Here is a 22,366-nt window from a genome sequence, read left to right on the forward strand (position 1 = left end):
TCTCTTCTATTCTAATCTCCATTCTTATCATAGCACCCTCTGCTCAAGCCCCACACTGTCTTCTCCAGGAGATTTTTCAAATTCTCTAATGATGCCTTTAAGTTAAAACTCTGACCATAGTATTCTGTTGCATAAAACTATTTAGTAACTTCCGATTGCACTTAAAAATTGGAAATCATACTTAGAGCCCCCTTGGCTATAGAATTGGCTCCTACCTGATCCCAAATTAATCTCATATCTTCTCTTCCCCACCCACTTCAGTGTTCTCACAATGATCTAGCCACATCGATCTTCTTTCCGTTTCTTGGACAAGCCATGCCAGTTCCTGAATGAGAGCCATTGCACTTGCTATTCCCTCTGCCTGGAATGTTTCTCAGAGAGACCTGATTCAACCTCTCTATCTAAAGTAGCTGGGCCCTTTCCAATTAATATCAATTTTATTGTTCGCACAGCACAATGTCTTTACCTGCAACAATTTGTTTACATATTTATGATTCTTCCTTTTCCACTGAAAGCAATCTGTTGAAAGCAGGGATCTTACCTTATTCACCATTTATCATCAGTGTCTAGAACAGTGACTTGCTCATGGACTCACAATAAATACTCATTAAATGTGAGAATGAATGAGTGGCCTGAAATCTTCTTTTAATAGTAGGCTGGTGTTAACCTACTCCTCTTTCCATATTTCTGAAATTTATTCAACACTGAATAACAATGTTTAGTAGGACTTTGTTCCCTTTATATCAGTTATCTTTCACATAAGCCCTCTGACTCTCCATGTAGGCATTCTGTATTTCACCTTCCAGATAATACTGCATGGTCTTGCTTTGTCCATTTGCTGACTGACTTCTGAGTAGGGCATCATCACCTCTCTTTTTGGGTGGGGGAAGGAGAGGTGGGACACTTATAAAGCCATTTGGTAGGCCCTAGATTTTCCACTAGAAGGGACTCACTTCCAGGCAAATATCACTTGGAGATACCTGGTCCAGAAAACACAAAGACCTCTCTATATCTTTTGAGTCTTTCCTGTGCCCTTTAAACAATTCCAAAGTACACTTGCTTTTTCTTTACATTCTTTATTTGTGCATTAGTGTGCCTTTCCTCATAGCCACATTTATTCTTTTTCACTCTTGTTCACATTTTTTGTGCCCCTTATTATACCCCCCAACAACTTAAGCAAGAAAATATAGTAATCAGCATGGATTTCTATCGTGCTTATTTTCCTTAACTCAATAAGCCATTCATTTATTCATATATCAAATATTTAAGTGCCTTGTATGTGTCATACACTGTTCAAACAGGTATTCCTAATTAACAGGATTAAGTCTCTGTCCTCCAGTTTATACATTCCAATAGGTATTGACAACAGTTAGTTAAAAATATATTTTAAATGTATTATGTTTTGTACATATATAATAAATATATGTCAATTTTGATTGTCCATCTTTATTCATAAAACTTAAAATTGTATTTTGTTGTAAAGTAGCCATGATGTATATGAATTCTGAATGGTGTTTTTAGGTAAATCATGATTTGTTCAATACCTTGTGGTAATTAATATTGAAATAAACATACTGCTTTGTGTTCATATAAATATTGACAAGCTGTGACAAAGATGAATTTAGCATGTCCCATCATTTTTAATTTGAGAGTTCTCTTATAAAATGTGGATTAACTTGAATAAACAAGTAATACACTGATATCTCTCAAGAACATCAAAGTTCTCCCATTGCACCTCCCCCATTCCTAAACAACCACATGTTATTTGTAAATTCAGATATGTTGATATCATTTTAAAGGTCTTTTTCCTAAACCTAAACATTTTAAAGGCCTATTGAAGGCCATGGAAAAATAGTTCTTTCCTTTGATTTTCACCCTAATTAGATTACAGGATTTTAAAAGTATATTCCAACAACTAAAGTGAGACATTTAATATTTTATCTATAGGTTAAGGGAAAAAAAGTCACTCTGAACCCAAGTTGAAGACTCTTCTCCACCTGCCCTCAGTAGTTAAGCAGGGAAGATAAAATAAGAATTTGAGTCATTCCTTTAGACCACGCACAATCTTGTATAAAAGGGGAAGCACAGCCGTGGAGTTTTTGTAACCCCACTATGTTCCTTATTTATACATAAGCCTCAGGACATCTTCCTAGAGATGCTTATTATCATAGCAACAAATCACAACTAATTTGAGGCATTCTTCCATGCTTTCTGGAATGAAGATGGTGTACTGCAGGGGGCAAAGACTGGAATTAGTAAACGTTAAGTTCCAACTTAGCCACTAACTAGCTGAGGATCTGGGGGAAAAATATTTAATGTTTTTCTTATGTGACTAATGAAAATGAAATAGAAATGCTTTTCTTACTTAGAAGAAATGCAAGTAAAGTCCCTATTACATAGAGAATTATCAATAAATTATGACTCTTATTCTCACCATCAAGTGTGCAGATGGCTCCTGTCCATTTTGAGATAAATAAACATGTGAGAGGTGAGAAGACATATTTATTCATTTTTTTCTTTTGTTCATTTATGCATTTAATCAACAAACATTTCTGTGTGTCTTCTTCATGCTGGGAATGGGACTTAAGTGTGGAGGAACCAAGATAATGATAGCATCCCTGATCACAGGAAGCTCACCGTCTAACAGGGCAACAAAGTAGTCAAGATACTGTGTGACAGTTCATAGAGAACTAAGAAAAGGGTTCTATGGGAACTCTGCATGGGGGAGAAAGGATTGGTCCACAAAATCCTCCAAGAGGAGTTTCAAAGCATAAGAGAAAATACCCAGATGGTAAAGGAAACAAAATTTGTTCCAGATTTCTGGAAGAAGTTGCTGTCTTCTTCATTAGACTATGAACTCCATGATGTCAGGGTCTTATTTTATTCAATATTGAATCTCCAGGACCTAGGACAGCACTGGTACACACTGAGCTTCGATTAAGTATATTTAAATGAGCTCCTCTAAAGCACAGTATTGTTTACTATATTCAGAAGCCTATATTAAAAGATATAGATGAGTTTTTAATTCATAATTTTTTCTGAGTGAAAGGATTTTTTGAAGTTGACAGAATCCAATCTATAATAAAAACAATAAATAATTTACTATATATTCATACTCATTGAATTTAAATCTATCTATATAGTGGGTTCCAATATCAATTTATAGTTTCTCCTTACTACGGAAGTAATTTTAAACTGCAATTAGTTTCGTTGATTGATGAAACTCTATTCTAGCTTGGAAATATCCTCTGTTGTATGTCTCAGGGCACTGTTATCCCACTGTGATGACCACATTCTTTCAGCCTTATTTCTGATTTTTTAATCTTAGCTTATAGCCTGAAGCCCTTTGATCCAGACCAAAACATTCTTCAAACACATGTGCCTGTCCACCTGCTCATGAAAATGCCTACGCAATCTTGCAGTCATTTTTCTGTTAGGTTCCAAGATAATCTCTTATTCTCCTAAGCAACTATATTCTCCCTGCATTATGAATGTCCCATCAATGTTGATGGTGAAAAGAAATAAAAATATGTTTTTCATAAGAATCGATTTGTTTTCGGAATCTGAACTTAAAACAGAACCTCCCTTCCTACCTGCCACCCGATGAGCGTAGCATAGGCTTCATAGCCAGATGTTTGGGTACAAATCCCAGCATTATCACTAACCATTCCTAGTATCTTTGTTTTGCTGCTCCAGATCTTCTTCCATTCTTCTCTGCCTTACTTTCTACCCTAGAAGTCTGCTTTTATAGGATTACATATGGTATCAGGGTTCTGGTCCCAGTTAGATTTAGTCACTATGAGGCTCCAACAAGAAGTTGTTTATTCCCTTGGCCTACCTTTTGCCAGGTTTTCCACAGTTTTTATGTCCCTTGACATCAAGTCTCTGCTCTTCTCCAGGAAGCTCTCAATCTATATATCTCTCTTCTTTTTTTAGGTTCTGATAAACTCTCCCACTTTGAGGGATGAAGGAGAGGCTGGTGTCAGTGAAGGTATAGTCACACTATTACTACCTCTGGCTTTATGCAGAATCTCTTGTAGTGACCCTGCACACGATCCATTGCTCTCTGTGTAAATAAACAAATGTTGCCATTGTTTTCTGTTGGAATTCTGACTGATGCATTAACTATATGAGCATAGGCCCCAGCACCTTCACCTGCTTCAGCTTTCTTATCAATAAATTAGGACTAATAGAGGTACCTACATTATGGAACTTCTGTTAGGATTAAACAAGAGAGAATCTTGGCACATAATAAACACCCATTCAAATAAAAGCTAAATAGCTTTTAGCACTGCTATTATTCTATTGCATTGTGACCCTTTCGGTGAAGCATGATTAAATAAATAGCACCCTGGCAGATTATATTGTTGAACTTTGTATAATATCCTCAATTCCAAAACCATGTTGATTACACACCTGTCATAAGCTAGGAACTAGAAGAGGTACTAAGCAGACCAGTTTAGAAAAAGAAATATCTCCAGCCTGCAAGAATCTCAAAAACTACAAAATAAACTAGTAGATGAAAAATAGAAATACTTTAAAACTGTTGTGGGAATTCATAGGAGAAACAAGACATCCTCAAGATAATTGCGAGAAGAATTTCCCAAAATGTTGATTAATTCTAGCAGAAGCTTACAAAGAATAGAGTACAGGTAAAAGAAGACAGTGAACTCTTAAAGGTATGTGTCCATAAGAAAGAAAAACTGACAGATTATGAAAGCATTGAGAATATGTATGGTATGGTTTTGGAAATTTTGGAGTGGATTAGCAATAGGTACATAGAAAACTAGCTGGGGAGATAGGAGGGGGAGGGAGCCAAGGCAATTAACTTCCTGAAAATAAAAAGTTGCTGAAGAAAGAAAAATATAATCATAGCTGGGGGAATAAATACTTTGGCCTCTCTGATTCTATGGCTCAGCTGTGGCTAATGTTTAAATGGTACTAAAATTGTAAACACTGCATAATCACTTAACCTAAAATTATGATATTGCTCTATTGGGAATACAGGAGGAGGAAAAGTGAATGGTTTAAGAGGAAAAGAGAGACATATAAAAGACATAAATAGTCTTCTACATTAGGAAGCAGGAAAAAGTACAAAAATATAAATATCAGTATTAATATATTACTTACAAACAGCTGGAAGAGTTGAATGAGGTTGTGAGAAACAGGTATCAGGATTAGGGAGGAATTGAGAAGAAGAACTGTATTCTTCGGTAAGCTTTGGGGTAGTATTTGAAGCTTAGAGAATACATGAATGCATTAGTGAGTACAAATAAATAATAAATATGAAATTAACTATAAATATCTTTCATGAAATTTATTATGTGGGAAGATGAGGGTTCCTGGAATGGTAGTTTGGCATCATATTATGGTCAATCTACAATACTAGAGCATTTGTGCTTCAGACTCCAAGTTATAGGTAAGAAGACAAAGAGAAACATATTCATATTTTTGTTTTAGAGAGGAAATCCTGGGAGATTTTTGAAGATAGCTGGAGTAAAGAATAAATGGTGTCAAGGAAAGCAGTTATTTGAGAAATAATGAGGTTGCAATGTTGGCGATGGTCATAGAAAACAAAGGCCTGGTTTGAGATATATCTTAAACATAAAATCAGGGGAACTTGGTGACTGATTAAATATGGGAAGTAAAAGAGAAATCAAAGTTAATACAATGGCTTCTATATTTTGATGGTGAAGCTATTTGCTTTTGTAGGAAGTATAGTTAAAAGTGAATTTATAGAATGATTGTATGATTTTGCACACCAAAATGCCTGGATTACATCAAATTACAGTTATGTAGTGGACAGTAATACATACAATGGTGAAATTCAGGGAAGACTTCAAGGCTGGAGATAAAGATTTTGAGAATAATTATCCATGAGCCTGGAGTTCGTGAAAGAATAATAACTGATACTTAAAGCCATGGAACTGGGTAAGATCAACGGGTAGGTGAATGTAGACAGAGGAAAGATGAGAATTGAGCCTTGGAAACTCCAAACTTAGAGATCAGAAAGAAAAGAAGGAATCAGTAAAGGAAAGACAGGTGAAGCTGAAGGAAATCTTGGGAATATGAGATTTCACTGAAACCAGATTGGGAAAAAAATATATTTCAGGAAAGAGGAAAGTGAATAATTTTGTTGAATGCTGCAGGGAGTTCAAGTAAAATAAAAAATGAGAATTGACCGTTGGATTTGACAAGATGAAATGGTGGATGTGAGAGACAAAGGTATTTAGCTGAGTACTCCAGGAAAAAGACTGTAATGGCTAAAAAGACCACAAGAACTGTAAAGAGAAGCTGAAACCTGGGACTGTAACTAGCTGTTTCTTTTCCAAATAGTAGATGCTACAGCATGTTTATATGTCAATAATAATGATATTACAGAAAGTAAAAAATCAATGATACAAGAGTGGAAGTGTGGCTCAGTGCACAAAAGAGGCCACCAGGATATCCTAGCTCTTACAGTAGGATAGAAGGAAGAACGTAGATCTACATGAAGATGCATAGATAGATTTGCTGGGAGGAAAATGATGTGGTACCAATTCAATTGCTTCTATTTTTAGAGAGAAAATCATTGAGTATGAAAAAATATATTGTTGAAAGTCTGAAGAGAGAAGATATGAAAACATTTGGGACTGTGGAAGACAGGAAGATCATATCATAGACAACATCATATCATAGATAATTATTATGCAAGGATTATGGGTCCAGTTGAGTTTATGGTCATAAATATTTGTGGAACCAGTTATCATAGTTTTCTTTTTCTCTAGCCAGATTCAGCTGTTGCTTTGCAAAAACAGTATAAAAAGAAAGTTGGTTTGCAACAATGTTGGAATTTTTCCAATGAATGAAACAGAAAGATGTGTGCGAGGAATCTGAAGGGGTATGCAAACAAACAATGATGCTGTTACATCTTGGAATCTAAGCTGGATAAAGGGTAAAATAAATATGTGGAGGGCAATAAACAGTGAAATGTGGTGGTTAGTGGATTAGCAGCTCCAAAGATCTTAAAGGGTTGTTAATTGGGTCTTCCAGAGTATGTGAGCTAGAAAGATAAGAGCTGGAGTTTAGAGAATGGTATGTGTGAAGACAAGATTTTGGGATCATGTAGCTAGAAAAAGAGTAGATACTCATAGCAGAAAATAGAGAATATCACTCTATAGAAAACTATGTATACTATATGCACACACATTTGTGTGTGTGGAGGAGGGGGCGGGTTCTGAAGTTATTACTTTCCAGTATTCATCTATCACAATAGCAATAGTGTTAGTTTTAATCATTGTAACTGTATATCTAATACTGCATGTTCTGCTGTTTATTCCTCCTTTTCTAAATTATCTTAGATAGTGTTAATCATTTATTCTTCAAGGTAAAATTTTAAATAATCAAAAATACCCCATTGGTATTTTGCTTAGGATTTCAATACATTTATTTTATAATAACTTCCCTCCAGCAATGTAGCCTCTGTGTTGACTTTTATATTATTTTAGAAAAGTGTTTTTTATAAAAAATGTTTAGAAGAATGTTATGTTTTTTAAAAAGCATAATGCAAATAAAGATTGCATTGCAATAGCTAATACATTTTTGCTATTGTAAAACCAAGCTATGATTTTTTAGTAACTATTTTATATGATATCAGCTTACTGAGCTTACAAAATTTTCAGTTAGCCATCTTGGATTTTCTAAATAAATTGTCAGCTTATAAACAAATATGATTTTCTTTTCTTTCTAATATTTAGAGTTTACAATATTATTTTCATTTGCTAAAATTTGCAGAACATTTTGGATACTAGTAGTAAGACCAGATATTTCTAAATTATTTTAACCTCATGGGTAATACAAAATGCCTTTTCCAATATAGATGTGTTTTATAAACTTTAAGAGAAAAAATAAAGTCAGTGATTCTCCTCAGAAATTGAATCTCCAACTGTTGCAATATGAGCAAACCAGCTACATACAAAACTCTTTCTTTATGGTAAATAATTATAGGATGCAAAAATGTCCTCTGTTCTCCATTTGTCCTTTATCTCTGCCCCTTTGCAATATGACACTTTGCAGCTCCTCCCATCAAGAGAAGTCACTCTCCGCACCTGTGGAATCTGGGCTGGCCTGTCATCTGCTTTGGCCACAGGATGTGGAAGTAACAGTGTGCTAGCTCTGGGCGTAAGCCTCTAACAGGAAGGACAAAGAACTGTCTTAAACATAAATCTAAGAATTGTGTGTATAGTGAAAAGAAATGTGTCTAATTGCAATTGAGTAAGAGGGTATAGAATTGAAAAATAATTACCAGCATAGGATATTTCAGAAAATAAACTATTTCGGAGAAAATTTAAATGACAGACTTTTTGAAATGTTAGAAAAAAATAGCTTGGCAGAAGTTAGACTCCGTTTGCAAAATCGTTGCTCTTCTGAAACGATAAAAAGATTCCCTAAAACTAATGATTCATAAGAGCATTCCAGAGTTTTAAAATTCTAGGAGATAAAAATTCTTTCTTCATTTGCCTCCATCAGGCAACACACTGACAGTCTCAGAGGGGCGGCCCAAGACAGCTTGTTCAACAGCTCTCATACCCTGAAATGGCTGTTTCAGTTTTAATGCAGTGACGGACTGCTTACTGTGCTCTTTTTTTAAAAGTGATTTTGGCTTCACTGTACAAAAAGTCCCATTTCAATGTATCAGGTTTATGTCTCCTCATTAGTGTTTGGCAAGAAAAATCAGGCAACATATGTACTCAACTCATAACAAGTTTACGAGTTTGTATTTTAATCCACTTCTGGGAAAAGACAAGCAGCCAAAGATCCAAATGATATATTAATGGTCTAAATTGTACTTCAATTCATCTTTTCCCAACACATGAGAAGTAATAAGACCTAACTAAGCATTCCATAAGTCTTTTCAATTAAAATTGGCTCGCACTTGAGGTCACAGACCATCTCAGTAAAACCTCAGATTCCACACGTTGCTTGGTGTCTGAGCCTCTACTTCAATATCAGGAATCCTTGTATCTTGATGGTTATCAATATTGTGTGTGTGTGTGTGTATGGGTGTGTCTTACTAAAAAAATCCAGTGTTCTTAGGTTGCAAATACTCATGTGCAGACCAATACTAGTGACTTCAAATGAATATTTTATTTCAACTGAAATACTTGTGTTGGTTATATTTTGACTTGTTCTAAAAAGGATTAAAGCATCTTATTTACAGACAATGAGCATTTTGGAAGTTTGCCTTTTAGGAACATAACATCATCATTTAAAGAGCCCTAAGTATATAAAAATATATAGTTTTCACTTGTCTTTTGGGAAATTAACTGTGATTAAAAAATGTTATTAGAAATGAAAAATAGCATGCATATATTGTATGATTTCATTTATATGAAAAATCCAGAAAAGACCAATATAGAGAGACAGAAAATAGAGTAGTGGTTGCCTGGGGCTGAGAGTAGGAACAGGGATGACTTCAAATGCACACAAGAGATCTGTTTGCGGTGATGAAAATATTCTAAAACTGGCTTGTGTTACACAGCTCTGCAAATTTACTAAAAATCATTGAATTGAACACTTAAGACTTTAAGGTGAACTTTATGTTATGTAAACTGTATCTCATTGTTCTATTAAAAAATGAAAAAGGAGTATTTTAAGAGAAACTTGCAACTATTTATAACATTTTCCAATTCCTTATCGAAACAAGAAGGCTCCAATAAGCTTCCATTTACTAAAATGTATCACAGGATGAATAAACCTAATCTTTGAAGGGCTCTCTTAACCTGTTCTGCCTGTTCTAGATGCCAGAATCATGACTTTGTCAATTGGACCCATCCTGTATATAATAACACCTGAAAAGATGGTTTAAATTTTAAGTTCTAAATACATCCAAAGTTTTAACTGAGAATGCTGAACAAAGGAATCAAACCATGTACACAACCTAAACATAATTATACACACCTCACAATGGAATTCTGATATGATTATTCCATTTGCTTATCCCTAAGGAACTGATAAATCTCTTAACATACTATAAATACAATAACAACAGTAATAGTATAAATTTACAGACCAAGGGAATGAAAGACTTGGCTAGCAGTAGACCTTGCTCAAAGAAGTTCTGGGGGACATACTTCTGGCAAAAGAAAATGATTTTAGCTAGAAGGTCAGAGATAAGAGAATGATAAAGAAAATAGTAAATCTATAGGTAAATATAAACAAATATTGACTGTATAAAATAATATTAATGCGATCAGTAAAAAAGAACAATATAACATTTAAAAAATAATGTTATGTTATGTTTGGAAGGAATAATCAACATTAAACTGTGTCCTTGGGTTTTTTTAGAAAGAGAGTAGCTGTATTCATTAATTTTAGAATTTAGAATTTGATGAATATGCATGAATAAATCTAGGACCACCATCAACAAATAGGAAACAGTGTATTTGACCTTTAAGATGTTAAAAGAAAAAATAAAATGAGAAATAGTGATCAATGAAACAGAAGGCAAGAAGGAAGTAAAAATATGGAAAGACAAATAAAATACAAAAAAAATTTTTAAGTGATAGATAATATTTACTGAGTGTTTACTATGACGTGCCAGGCATTAAATGCTTCACAAAAATAGTGCTATTTAATTCACAAAGTAACCCTGAGAGGTAGGTGTTATGCCCATTTTATAACAGAAGAAACTGAATATTAAAAAGGATAACTAACTTAACAGTGTCACAAAGTAGGTAGCAGGGTGAGCATTTGGATCCAGGTCTGTGTGTCCACTGTGCAGTGGTTAGAGCATGGGCCTCATGGGAAGCCATCCTGGGTGTACATGTGGGTGCCCCCTCTCCAGCCGCACATCCGTGGGGAGGCTTTGCGAACTCACAGTGCTCTCAGCTCCTACATTTATAAAATGAGGATAATGGTGCTATGTAGCCATTATACACTTTTCAGATAATTAAATGAGATAATGAATGTAAACCTCCTAGCACACGAAAACTGTAGCTTTTATCATTATATGTAATTAATGCAAATAACTTTTATTCATTCACTCTTTCCATTCTCTCTTTTTCTGTGCCACCAGTCTGTGATCTTTATTCGTGACAGAAATTCTCATGGGCAGGAGGTGTCAGGATACATTGACTATGCCCACAGGCTAAAGATGGAAGATTTTGAAGTCTACTTTAGTGGAAAAAGACGACTTCTGCCAAGACACACAGATATGAGGTAAGTTACACACTTTTCACACCTTCAATTAGAGAACAAGTTCCACAGAGGCAGGAATAAAGGATTCTCATTTTATGTTCTACACTGTGCTTAGAGAGCTAGTGTGCATGTAGTAGGAATGTAAGAGTGGTTTGAATAAAAAATAAATAAAATTTAAAATGGGGAATGAACACAGATGCATTTTTCCCATTAACTGGCTAAGGAAGAGAACTTCTCAGAGATGAGATAAGTAAATTCTAAGTGACATTCCTTTTAAAGGTTAAGTAGAGCCTAAAATTGTTAATCTCATAAGGCTTTACATCACTTGGGACTTGCACTTGGTCTGCCTAGAATCCTCAAGAGCAGTCTAACACATTCTCCTCCCACTTTTCTTTGGCCCCCAACCAAAGTACAGGCCTCTGACCAGCTCAGTCTCATTTACTGTCATCACTGGTCTATTCTGGGATTCCTTCTCACCCATCATTCTTTTTACTGTTGACCCCTACCCTGTCCTCTGGAGACCTCATCCCATCACATAGGATCTACTCTATACTGTTGCACAGATCAGTCTTTCTACCACCTTCTGAGTAGCTCTCAAACTGAATTTTTTTGTTCTCCCACTTTCCATAGAACCCATTCTGCTTTAACTCATGGCTGCTGTCTCTGATCATTATTTGACACTTGTAACAACACTCTCCCTCTCTGACATCCCTGCCATCTTCTATCTGTTCTTATTGCTATTAACTTACTGCTATTAACTTCCTAACCCATCACCACTTAATGGACCTACTCTTTTCCTACCTAGCCAAGATGTAGGCATGTCATTTAGCCCCTCTCCTATAATAATCCTCACTCCCCATGTCTTTTTGTGATTTAGTTGTATCTATCCTGCTAGCCTAAGAAAGTATGGACATCCTCTTCACTGTACCTGTAGCTGGACGCCGGGTACTGCTGACGGAGACTTTAGGAAAGTTCACTAAGTTACTGATGGCTGCTATTAATAAGTCAAGTTCTCCAAACTCAGTTGAGCCCTTTGTGGCCCCAGCCACCATTTATTGTTTTTTCTCAATAGTTAGTTTCACCCTCCTCCCCAAAAATATTCTAAAGCTATGCCACTCTCTGAAAATCTTTGTTCTCAGCTGCTGACCCTGACTTCTCTAAATATATGATTTGCCTCACATTTCAAGGAGAGTTTTGGGTCTAAACATAAAAACTACCAACTGAGCTATCTGTCTGTCAACCAAGATTGACTTCCTCATTAACCAGTGTCCCCCTCAGAGTGTCCTTCTGATGATTTCCAGTCACCATTCCGTTATGGAAGCCATCAGCCCCGAGGCCCAGCATCTCCATTCTGAACATGTCTATTCCTCACTCCTGGAACACCACCATGCTATTTTGTCCAGCAGCCTGCCTCTCAGAGGGCCAGTAGGCTGCAGATTTGTCCATGTTCCCCCCAACACAGCAAGGCTTACAGTTTCATCAGAACCATGAGGGAGTATGTGCCCTAAGAGTAACTGAAGCTTTTCTGGTGACATTTCTGAAATAAAGTAGGTCTGACCTCAGGTGACTGCACCCTCTACTTTATAGAAACAGGTTTTTTTCTTGAAAAAAAAAAAACAGTAATTCATTCCTACTAAGTAAAATATTCCTTAATACATGTGTCTACTCTTAGCACATTTTCCCAGATTCACAGAAGAACTCCTTGTCCTGTTTAAAGCTAATTGATTCAACTTGTTTTTTATGCTTTCTGCCATTCTTTCCACTGAAGCTATACTATATCTGATGTTCCCTCTTTCTGAAAAGAGTCTCAAACTGACCCTCTTGACTGGCACCTTTATCTTGCCTCTAAACATGCTGAAGTCATTTTGATATTAAAGAAAAGAAATTGTCTTTATACTCCTTATCTCTGTTTCCAGCTAAGCTCCTCTAAATGTCTCCAATTCTTACTTCTCATATAGGCACTAACCCATTGTAATTAGTTCTCTACCATAATTATTCAAATGAAATGACTCCTGCTAAAATCACCACTGGCCACTCATTTCAAAATCCTATGGATTATTTTCCGTTCTCATCTTACTTAACTTCTCTATATTACTTAATTATTGTTGATTAATCATCATGGTGATTAATCCTTTCTTCTCAAAGCTATTCAAATACTCTAACTTTTATTCTCAGAATCCCTCACTGAACTCTCCCCTTGTTTATTTCATACATGTTGGTATTCACCCGAGTTCACCCTTAGACTTCTTTTCTTACCATATACATTCTGCTGCGCAATTTGTACAACCCTAGCATAGATCTCTCTTCTTCATTTCAGACTCAAATCTACTGCGCACTTCAGAGAAACTTCTTGGTTTTCCATTAGTGCTGAAATTTATTTTCAAAATTCATTTTAAGCCCAGAAGGCTACTATTGCTTCTATGTCCTCTATCTTAACAAGTGGCACCACCCTTACAACCCAAGGCAAAATCCAGATGTTCTCCTAGACCTCCTCCCCTCCGTCACCATCCCTGTAACTAATGAGTTACTAAAAATATTAGATTTTAATACCTTCACAGCCTTGTTTTTATTACAGCAAATATATGTCATTTCACCTGACAACGCTTCAGTATGACTCTGATAACATTTTAAAAGAAAACATCATGAAATTATGACAACTAACAAAATAATACCTTAATGTCATCTAATACCTGGTTAGTTCTCATTCATGTTTCATTGATTGTCTTAGTTATCGTTTCCCATCGGTTTGACAAATCAAAATCCAAACAATATTGTGTTTTCTTATTCCATCTTTTGTAACTCTTTTGCATTAAAATAGCCCCCCTCCTTTTTATCTTTCATGCTACTGATTTGTTGGAGAAAACAGGTCATTTGTCCCAAGAAATGTCTCATATTCCACAAGTGACTGATCACCGTCATTCTGCTCTTTGTTACGCCCTGCTTCTGGTCTCCTATTGCCTGTCAAGTAGTTTGATGAAATTCAGTTTTTCTTTTAAATGAGAATTTTTAATATATAAAGCTTTGTGAGCTTTATCAGTGGGTTCAGGTGGTATCAGTCTGATCACTCCATTACATAGTTTCTTCATCAAGTTTCACACTGTGGTTTTAGCATACAATAATGAAGACTACCTAAATATTTTTACTGAGGGTTGTAAAATGGTTATTTTCTAATTCTATCATTCATTCTTCTATTTTAGCTAGAATTCTTCCATTGAGAGTAACGTTTCCTCATCACTTATTTGGTCACCCTGAAATAGAATTCAATTCATGCAGAAAGACAAAAACAAATATTATTTTACTAAATGTATGAGGAAATGCAAAGCCAAAAGCACAAAGGAGTATACAGATAATGCCAAATTGTTTCCAAAGTGGTTGTATCAATTTTTGTCCCCCAGAAGTACTGCACAAGTGGTCTAGTTAGCCCTCATCCTCACTAACACAGATGCTAACAAACTTTTTTTTCCACTCTGGTGAGATAAATGATCTCTCACTGTGGTTTTAATTTTCATTTGCATGATTACTAATCAGGTTGACATTTAATGGTTGTTCATATTTCCTTTCTGTGAATTATCTATCAAGATAATTTTTTTCTATTGGTTCTTTGTTCTTGTTCTTGTAGCTTGTAGGAGTTCTTTTTCTTTTTCTTTTTTGGATATTGTTTAGTGCTTTGCCTCTTTATGTTTTAAAAAATATCATCTTCCAGTGTATAATACTTTAATTTCCTTTACATTGACTTTTGATGGTCAGAAGTCAAAAGTTTTAATAGTCAGATTAACACATTTTATTAATCTTTTCCTCTAACATTTATATCTGTGTTTTAACAAAGCCTTATCATTCTAGAGGCCATAAGGATATTGTCCTAAAGAGTACTGTAATTTTGCTATCTATTTTATATCTTTAACCTACACAGATTTAATAACATATAGTGGTTAGGTAAGGGCCCACTTTTTATTATTGTTTTTACATGTGACTAATAATTCGTGTCATAAGTTAAGTTCTGTATATGTTGGGTTGTTTCTGGGTTCACTCTTTTGTTTTATTGGTCTCTCCTTTAAATAATAAAATCTTTCTCATTTGTTATATTTTCATAATAATTCTTGATAGAAAAAAAGGCAATTTATTCACCTTATTTTCTTTCTTCAGGAGTACCTAGGCTATGCTTGCCATTTACTTTTCCATATAAATTCTAGAATTGACTTGTGAAGTTCACATACACAAAAAATTGTAATTTTGTTGGCAATTTCTTTCAAGTTATGACCATTGGACAATTAATTGACAGCTTTATGATATTAGTCTTCCTTTATTTATTTACATTTGCTTATGACTTCTTCAATGTCTTTTGATAATACTTTATAATTTTCTTAATTAAAGTTTTATCATTTGAGTTTTTTTTTCTCCTCAGTGCCAGATAATTTCTGACTATTTAAACAAAAATTACCTCTAGTCCAGTGATCCTACTGATTGTTACCACATGAATTTAATTTAAGGCATCTATCAGAATCAAACTTTAGATTTTTCACTCAATAGGTTTCATGCCAATAAATAACTTGAACAGTTGTTACTAAGGGGAAAATATCTTGTACATGTAGTTGCATACTTAGAGTCAGGACTAAGGCAAAGACTTCAAGATCAGAGATTTCATAATGTTTCTTTCTATTTACTTAACTTTTGGCACACTATTTTATTCTACATAGGAAGAAAAATTAGTTCTGTAATTAGAATCCCGTTTTACATTTTTACTGTAGAAAATATGTCAGTAGACAGCTGCAACTATTATAAAATGTAGCAGAAGAAAACTCCTGAGAACTTGATCATCTTGTCAGTTGACTCCATCTTGATTATGTGTTTAAGATTCAAAACCTTCCCCTCAGTGCACTTGTGAATAACGTAAGTGAATAGCATGTGACAGTTTACCAAGTTCTTTTATCCTTCCCTGCAATAACTTCATGAAATAGGTTTGATAAGCATTATTCTTACCATCTGAGAGAGGAAAACATAGAGTAAACTACTTGCAGAAGTTCACAAGTGAAACAGTTATGACTGAGAACAAGTTCTTATGAATTATGATTCACTGCTCACCTCCAGAACACTATTATGGGGTTGAAAGCTTTTGTATCCTGAGGATAATTGCACTGTGTAGAATCCTTGAGCTAGATTCTGCCTACCTTTAGCTGCTTAAATTTCCATATCTATGTATTGTAGAACAAAGATCTAAGGTCCAACTCTACAGCTCTACCCATCCTCAAAAGAATTGTTAAGAGGAAATGAAAAAGTTCTGTGTGTTTCTCTTTGGAAAGTCCACGAATTATTCATACCTTGACCGAGGAATGCCCCTTGACTAAAGCTTTTGAGAGGTATTATTATAAATTTCCCTCACAATAACATTGTCTGTTATATTAAAATGTGTAATGTGCCAAACCTCTGAAGTTAAAATTATAAAGTTTTGCTTATCTTGTGCTTAAGAGCATTCTGATAAAAGCATTTGGTAACAATTGGCAGGTTCTCAAGTTAAAATAAAAAAGGAATAAATGAGTCAGTAATAAATGAGTCAGTGCTTCTGCAAGTGGAGTATAAAATTTTGCCTCTTTTTAAAGTTCATTAATGTTCCAGATGTAAATATGGTGATCAGCTATTAGAATATCAGTTTAGTCTCTTCAGGAGATTATTTGCTGAATTTGAAAAAGGAGGGAATGCTTTGGATGGAAAAAGAATGCTAGGATTGAGAGACTTGCCACAGTCATCTACCTCCTTGATATTCAAAGTGTGGTCCATGGTCCAGTAGCAGTGACACCACCTGAAACCCTATAAGAAGTGAAGCATTTCAGGCTGTATCCCAACCAACAAATCAGAATTGACATTTTAACATGATTCCCCAAATTTCAATACATGTATTTAGGTTTGAGAAGCATACTCTAGACTGGTGCTGTCCAGTAGGGTAGCCGCTAGCCACCTATGGCTATTGAGCACTATAAATGTGACTAACCCTGAATTAAGATGTGCTGTAAGCATAAAATAGACATCTAATTTAAAGACATCACAAAAAATATAAACTATCTTATTAGCAAATTCACATTAATTACATGTTAAAATAATAGTATGTTGTCCATGTTGGCTTAAACGAGATATATTATTAACATTATTTTCATCTATTTCTTTTTGCTTTTTTTAGTGTGGCTATTAGAAAATTCAGAATAACATGTATGGCTTACATCTATGGCTCACATTTTATACATATATATATGAATGACAGCTTGGACAGACTCTTCTGGTCTACTTCTCCCCAACACAAAGGTTCAATCCCATCCCAGTCTTTAGGATCAATACTGATCTTAGATAGTCATGATGTAAGAAGCCGCAGACCAGAGATCACCATTTTATAGTATCTGACTGCAGACATATTTTATTTGTCCTGCACAATGTATTAAAAAAATCGGTCAGTGTTTTAGATACAGAAAATGTCACATAAAGTATCTTGGGTTTTCAGTTTCTCTTTAAAACTAATAAGGTCTTCCCACACTGAGCCTCTGTTCTTTCATCCCAACCATGATCTAGTATTAAATAACTGCCCTAAGATGGAGTGCCTTCTTATCGGATTAACATAGATTTGAACACTCACACATACTGGCATCCACACCATCATCCTTGAGTTACTCACATATAGTACCTATAGGATTCTTCTACATTTACGTTTGTGAATTCTGGTCTAAATTACTGTCTTGGATTTTAGGAGTCCTATTTGCCATTAACCCAGTCATGACCTTTGCTCACCCACTCTGGGTAGGTTTAATTTCAGCCACTGGGCTCAGGATGGACTGAGTCAGTCTGAGATGATTATGAGGCTGATAAAAATTAAGTGAGCACTTAACTGTGCACAGGGAATTGTGCTAAAAATTTATATTCATCATTTCATTTACTGGGTAACAGCCATATGGGCTAGGGATATTTTTCACATTTTATTATCAAAGAAGGTGCATCACAGACATGTTAACTGGCTTAACCAGAGTTACACACAAATACATTTGCACTCACAGCTAGAAATTCAGGACCAAATAGAGATATGTGGGGCCCCAAATGCCATGTTTTTTTAAAAATCAATACATGATTCTACTTTAAAACTTTGTCATGAAAAGATATCATTTTCCCCTTTGGTCTTACATCCATATCCTAGTCATTGTCAGTTCACTGCAGATGTATATCTGACTTGACGAGACCTAATTTGGGATTGCTTTTCAGAACTTTAAGCAGTCCTGCTATCCACAGTTAAGACTAGGGAATTTCAGCCATCCTGTACCCACCCTTGCCACTTCCGTTTTACATTGAGCTTGGCAAAAAACAGCTCTTTGTACTTAACCAGGCTTTTATTTTCAGTCACTGTGAGTAAGAATTACAGTGTCCCACAGCTTTGTGTGTGGAAGAGCTCTGGACAGAACTAAAAGTGGCCTTTAATTGTGGCTTCAGCCTACAACTCTTTAAGGAAAAATTGGCCCTGACTCACTGAACCTCAGTTATGTCCCAGGATACTTTTAGAATCTATTCATATCCTCTGAACTGTGGTTCACATAATTTTTGTAATATTTACTTGGAATTCTCTTACAAATAAATTTAGTCTTCCAGTGCTTAACTCATTTTAGTTTCTTTATCCCACGCAAACATGAAGTACTATCTCTTATGGAAAACTCAGGGATGGAGAAGAGAGGTTCCAAAAGCTGTATTCAGATGGACCTCTTCCTGCCTGTCTATAAAACTCAAACATAATAGAAGTAACCATTCCTACTGAATTCCTACTGAAACATCCTTTCACATTATTCTATGGCAGAATTTTATCTCAGCCCTGTTTGGTTCATTGCTTTAAAAAATGTCAGAATTCCAGAATAATCATCAGCTAGTTTCTTCAATTATCAGGGATGTGCTTTCCCAAAGACTATGTCTCTGGGTAAACCTTAAGTGAATAATTATGGATCTGAGACAGCCTCTGGTTTATTGACAACACTTACTGTGGTTACAACAGGATTATTCTTTGCAAAAGATTTTTTCTGACATTAAAAAAATTTTTATAAAATATACATAACACAGAATTTACCATTTTAACCATTTTTAACTGTACTGTTCAGTGGAATTAAGTACATTCAAATTGTGCAACTCTTCCAACTTTTTATTATAAAAGTTTTGAAAGAGTTCAAAGAACAGTACAGTAAACACCAATGTACTCACACCTAGACTACACAATTGTTAACATTTCTCCAAATTTGCTTCAACTCTTTTTAGTATAGTGCTGTAATGCATTTGTACCATTATAAAGTAGCCTACAGATTTCACACCTAAGTATTTCACCATGCATTTCCTAGGAATAAGAACATTTTCCCATATAACATCACCACTATCATACATAAGAAAGTTAATAATTAATTCCTATTCTCATCTAATATGCAGCTCACATTCAGATTTCCGTAATTGTTCCAAACTGTGTTTTCTCCCTGGGTTTGTGAACCATCATTCAACGAATGTACAAAAATTGCATTGCTTACATCTTCTGACCATCTTTTACTCTTAGGCAGCTGCTCCCTCACTCCCCATCCACCACTTGCCAACAAGATATTTTTTTCTTGTTCATGACATTGACTTTTTTGAAGAGATAAGGTCAGTTGCCTTTTACATTGTGCTACATTCTGAATTTGTCTCGTTTCTTTGTGCTATCCTTTCACTGCTACCTCTCATCTCTATATTTTCTTTAAGTTGGGAGATGATTCTAAAGGCTTGATTGTATTAAGTGTAAGTATTTTTTCAGCAAGAATTTGCTATCGGTGAGTAAGTATGTATTGAATCATCTCAGGAGGTACCTAATATCAAGTTGTCCCATTATTAGTGATGGTCAGTTTGACCCCTTAGTTAAAGAAAAATTGCTAATTATCTTCTATGAAAAGATATATTTTCATTTTTGGGGGGTAGATTTTTATAGTAGCTAAACTAGTATGAACTAAAATGTATTTTATATAAACCTATTTGTCTTTTTCCAATTTAAAAATGTGCTTTTTTTTAAAAAAAGGGCTGTAAGAAGCTAACCAACCTTGATACCTAGAGTTTTTTCATTTAATTTTCTACATTAGATGAAATGATGATATTTGTTAGAAGAGATTTCAAGTAGGGTTAAAGTTACAGTATAGAGCTATCAGGGATCATAGACAACTTCCAATGTGCAAAAAAAATGCGCACAAAATTGCACTTGTTTTTTGTTGAAAACTCAGAATCATTTTTCTAGGGAAAGTGTCAATTTCCCAGCTCATCTCACAAAATGTCAAACCTATTATTTCCATTGAAAAATTAATTTTGTTGTATGTAGCAAGAAAAAATTTGAGGACATCAAATAAATGTCTACATCCTCCTGCAATTTCCCTGTCCCAGCTGTATGGTGGCCATCTTATTTAGGTCAATAAAATAAGTAGGGGATGCACTATAATCATCTTTCAGATTCCGTAACTGTGACCATCACAGAATCCCAAAAGTAAGGTAATGTTATGCTTCGGGGGAGCACATCTTGCTCTCTGGAGTAGTAGGCAAGAGAAGTTCCTGTTCTTAGAATAACTGTAAATCAATACATTCCTGGTAGAATCTGTTCAGAAATCCAACACTTAAAACTTGGGGAATGCTAGAATCTAGTGGTGATTGAATTTCTTGAAATCTAAGGATGCTTGGGTGTAAATGTCACAAATGAGAAGAGGATTGATGGCTTGCTTAAGCACAGAAGGGTAGAGGTAACAGAAATGGGACTGGATCTTAGGTTTCCCAATCCCTGGTCCAAATTCTTTTAACATTACAGCATGCTGTGTGTTTTTCTAACTGTACATATGACTTGAGTGCCTTTATTTTGCTTTTAAATAAAATTTTTTAAAAATTTATTTTTAAAACAGTACTACCTTAACCCAGGTGATGAGCAAGAATTAGTTCAATTTTTTTAGTTGTTTATAAATCACATATCATTTATGACATTTTCCCTTGTGTGTGGTTGAGTTAACATGCAGAAGAGTGGAGAATAAAACCACATGGACTAAATCCAAATCTATCTACAATACTTCCTCTGAGGAAGTTCTTCAGCCATTCAGGAATTGAACCTAACGAATTTACTTCTCTCTCCCCACCCTGATTTCTGTTTGCCCCAGAAATTCTACTCTTCATGTTAGAAAAATCATCTCAAACTTCAAGACTCAAGATTAGCTTTCAGGAAGAATAGAATTTTACTTAAAAACCTCAGAATAAACATGTTTTTTAAGATTCAAGACAATCAGAACCTTCCAGTAAATGAAAAATTCCCATTAACTTTTCCTGTTTGGTTTCATGTGTCTACCCTATCTCCTCATGCTTTAATTACAATGACAACTCACTGTTTCCTAGATAAATCATGGCCTTCTATGACCCTCTCCCAGACATACATGTACCCACATTTTCTACCTAGTGAACCCTTCCTTGAGCACAATTCAAGTGTGACCTCCTTTCTCAAATTCCTCAGTTTCTTGGACTGAGTTCATCAATATATTCCCATATCATTGTGTCCAGCTCTTTTCCTTTACATCAGCCACATGATATTGTCGTGTTTACTGTGAGTTGTTCAACACAAGAACAGCCATGGTGTTGAAGGTTTGGGGTACCTAATACCTGTACTTTCTCTGTTCTCGGGGCTCTAACTGACAAAGAACAAACACAGAAATTCCTGTGAGGAGACATTTAACAGATAGTTATTGAATACCTTCAATATACCAAGTTCTAGGTACTGAGGACACAAAAAATTATAAGAACAAAAGAAGCATTTTCCCATGGAGTTTATGATGAGGTAATAGGGGACAGAAAATGAACCAACAACAGTGTATCTATCTATTCACGTGTATACATCTACATTTATATATACATGTGTAGATTTATGTTAAGTAGTTCAGTACCTGTATCTCTGTGTGAAATGTAAGAGGAAGCTAAGTGCTTTGGAGGAAAATAAAGCAGGGAAAAGGATTCCTGGTTGCCTTTTTTAATTGTGGTGGTTGTGGAAGACCTCACTGCACTGTGAAACCAGCATTTGCACAGACTCTTGAAGGATGTCAACCATGGGGAGACCAGGTGGTCTTTGTAGGCAAAGGACATAAGGCCCTGAGGCAGTCAGTGTGATGAAGAGCAGAGGGGCCAAGCTGGCTTCCATGAAGTGGCC

At 35.2% G+C, this 22,366-nt stretch overlaps 1 protein-coding gene across 3 annotated transcripts in view; it reads left to right on the forward strand.

The window, feature by feature from the left end:
* The window catches only part of CFAP299 (cilia and flagella associated protein 299), a 601,382-nt gene that overhangs the window by 484,280 nt on the left and 94,736 nt on the right, over window positions 1–22,366 (forward strand). For all 3 annotated transcript variants that reach the window (XM_036906433.2, XM_036906432.2, XM_057502367.1), the window contains exon 4: window positions 11,057–11,199. In XM_036906433.2, the coding sequence (XP_036762328.2) occupies window positions 11,057–11,199 (143 nt within the window). The remainder of the gene's footprint in view (window positions 1–11,056; window positions 11,200–22,366) is intronic.

Source organism: Manis pentadactyla, chromosome 5 (assembly GCF_030020395.1).
Source record: "Manis pentadactyla isolate mManPen7 chromosome 5, mManPen7.hap1, whole genome shotgun sequence".
Classification (NCBI taxonomy): Eukaryota; Metazoa; Chordata; class Mammalia; order Pholidota; family Manidae; genus Manis; species Manis pentadactyla.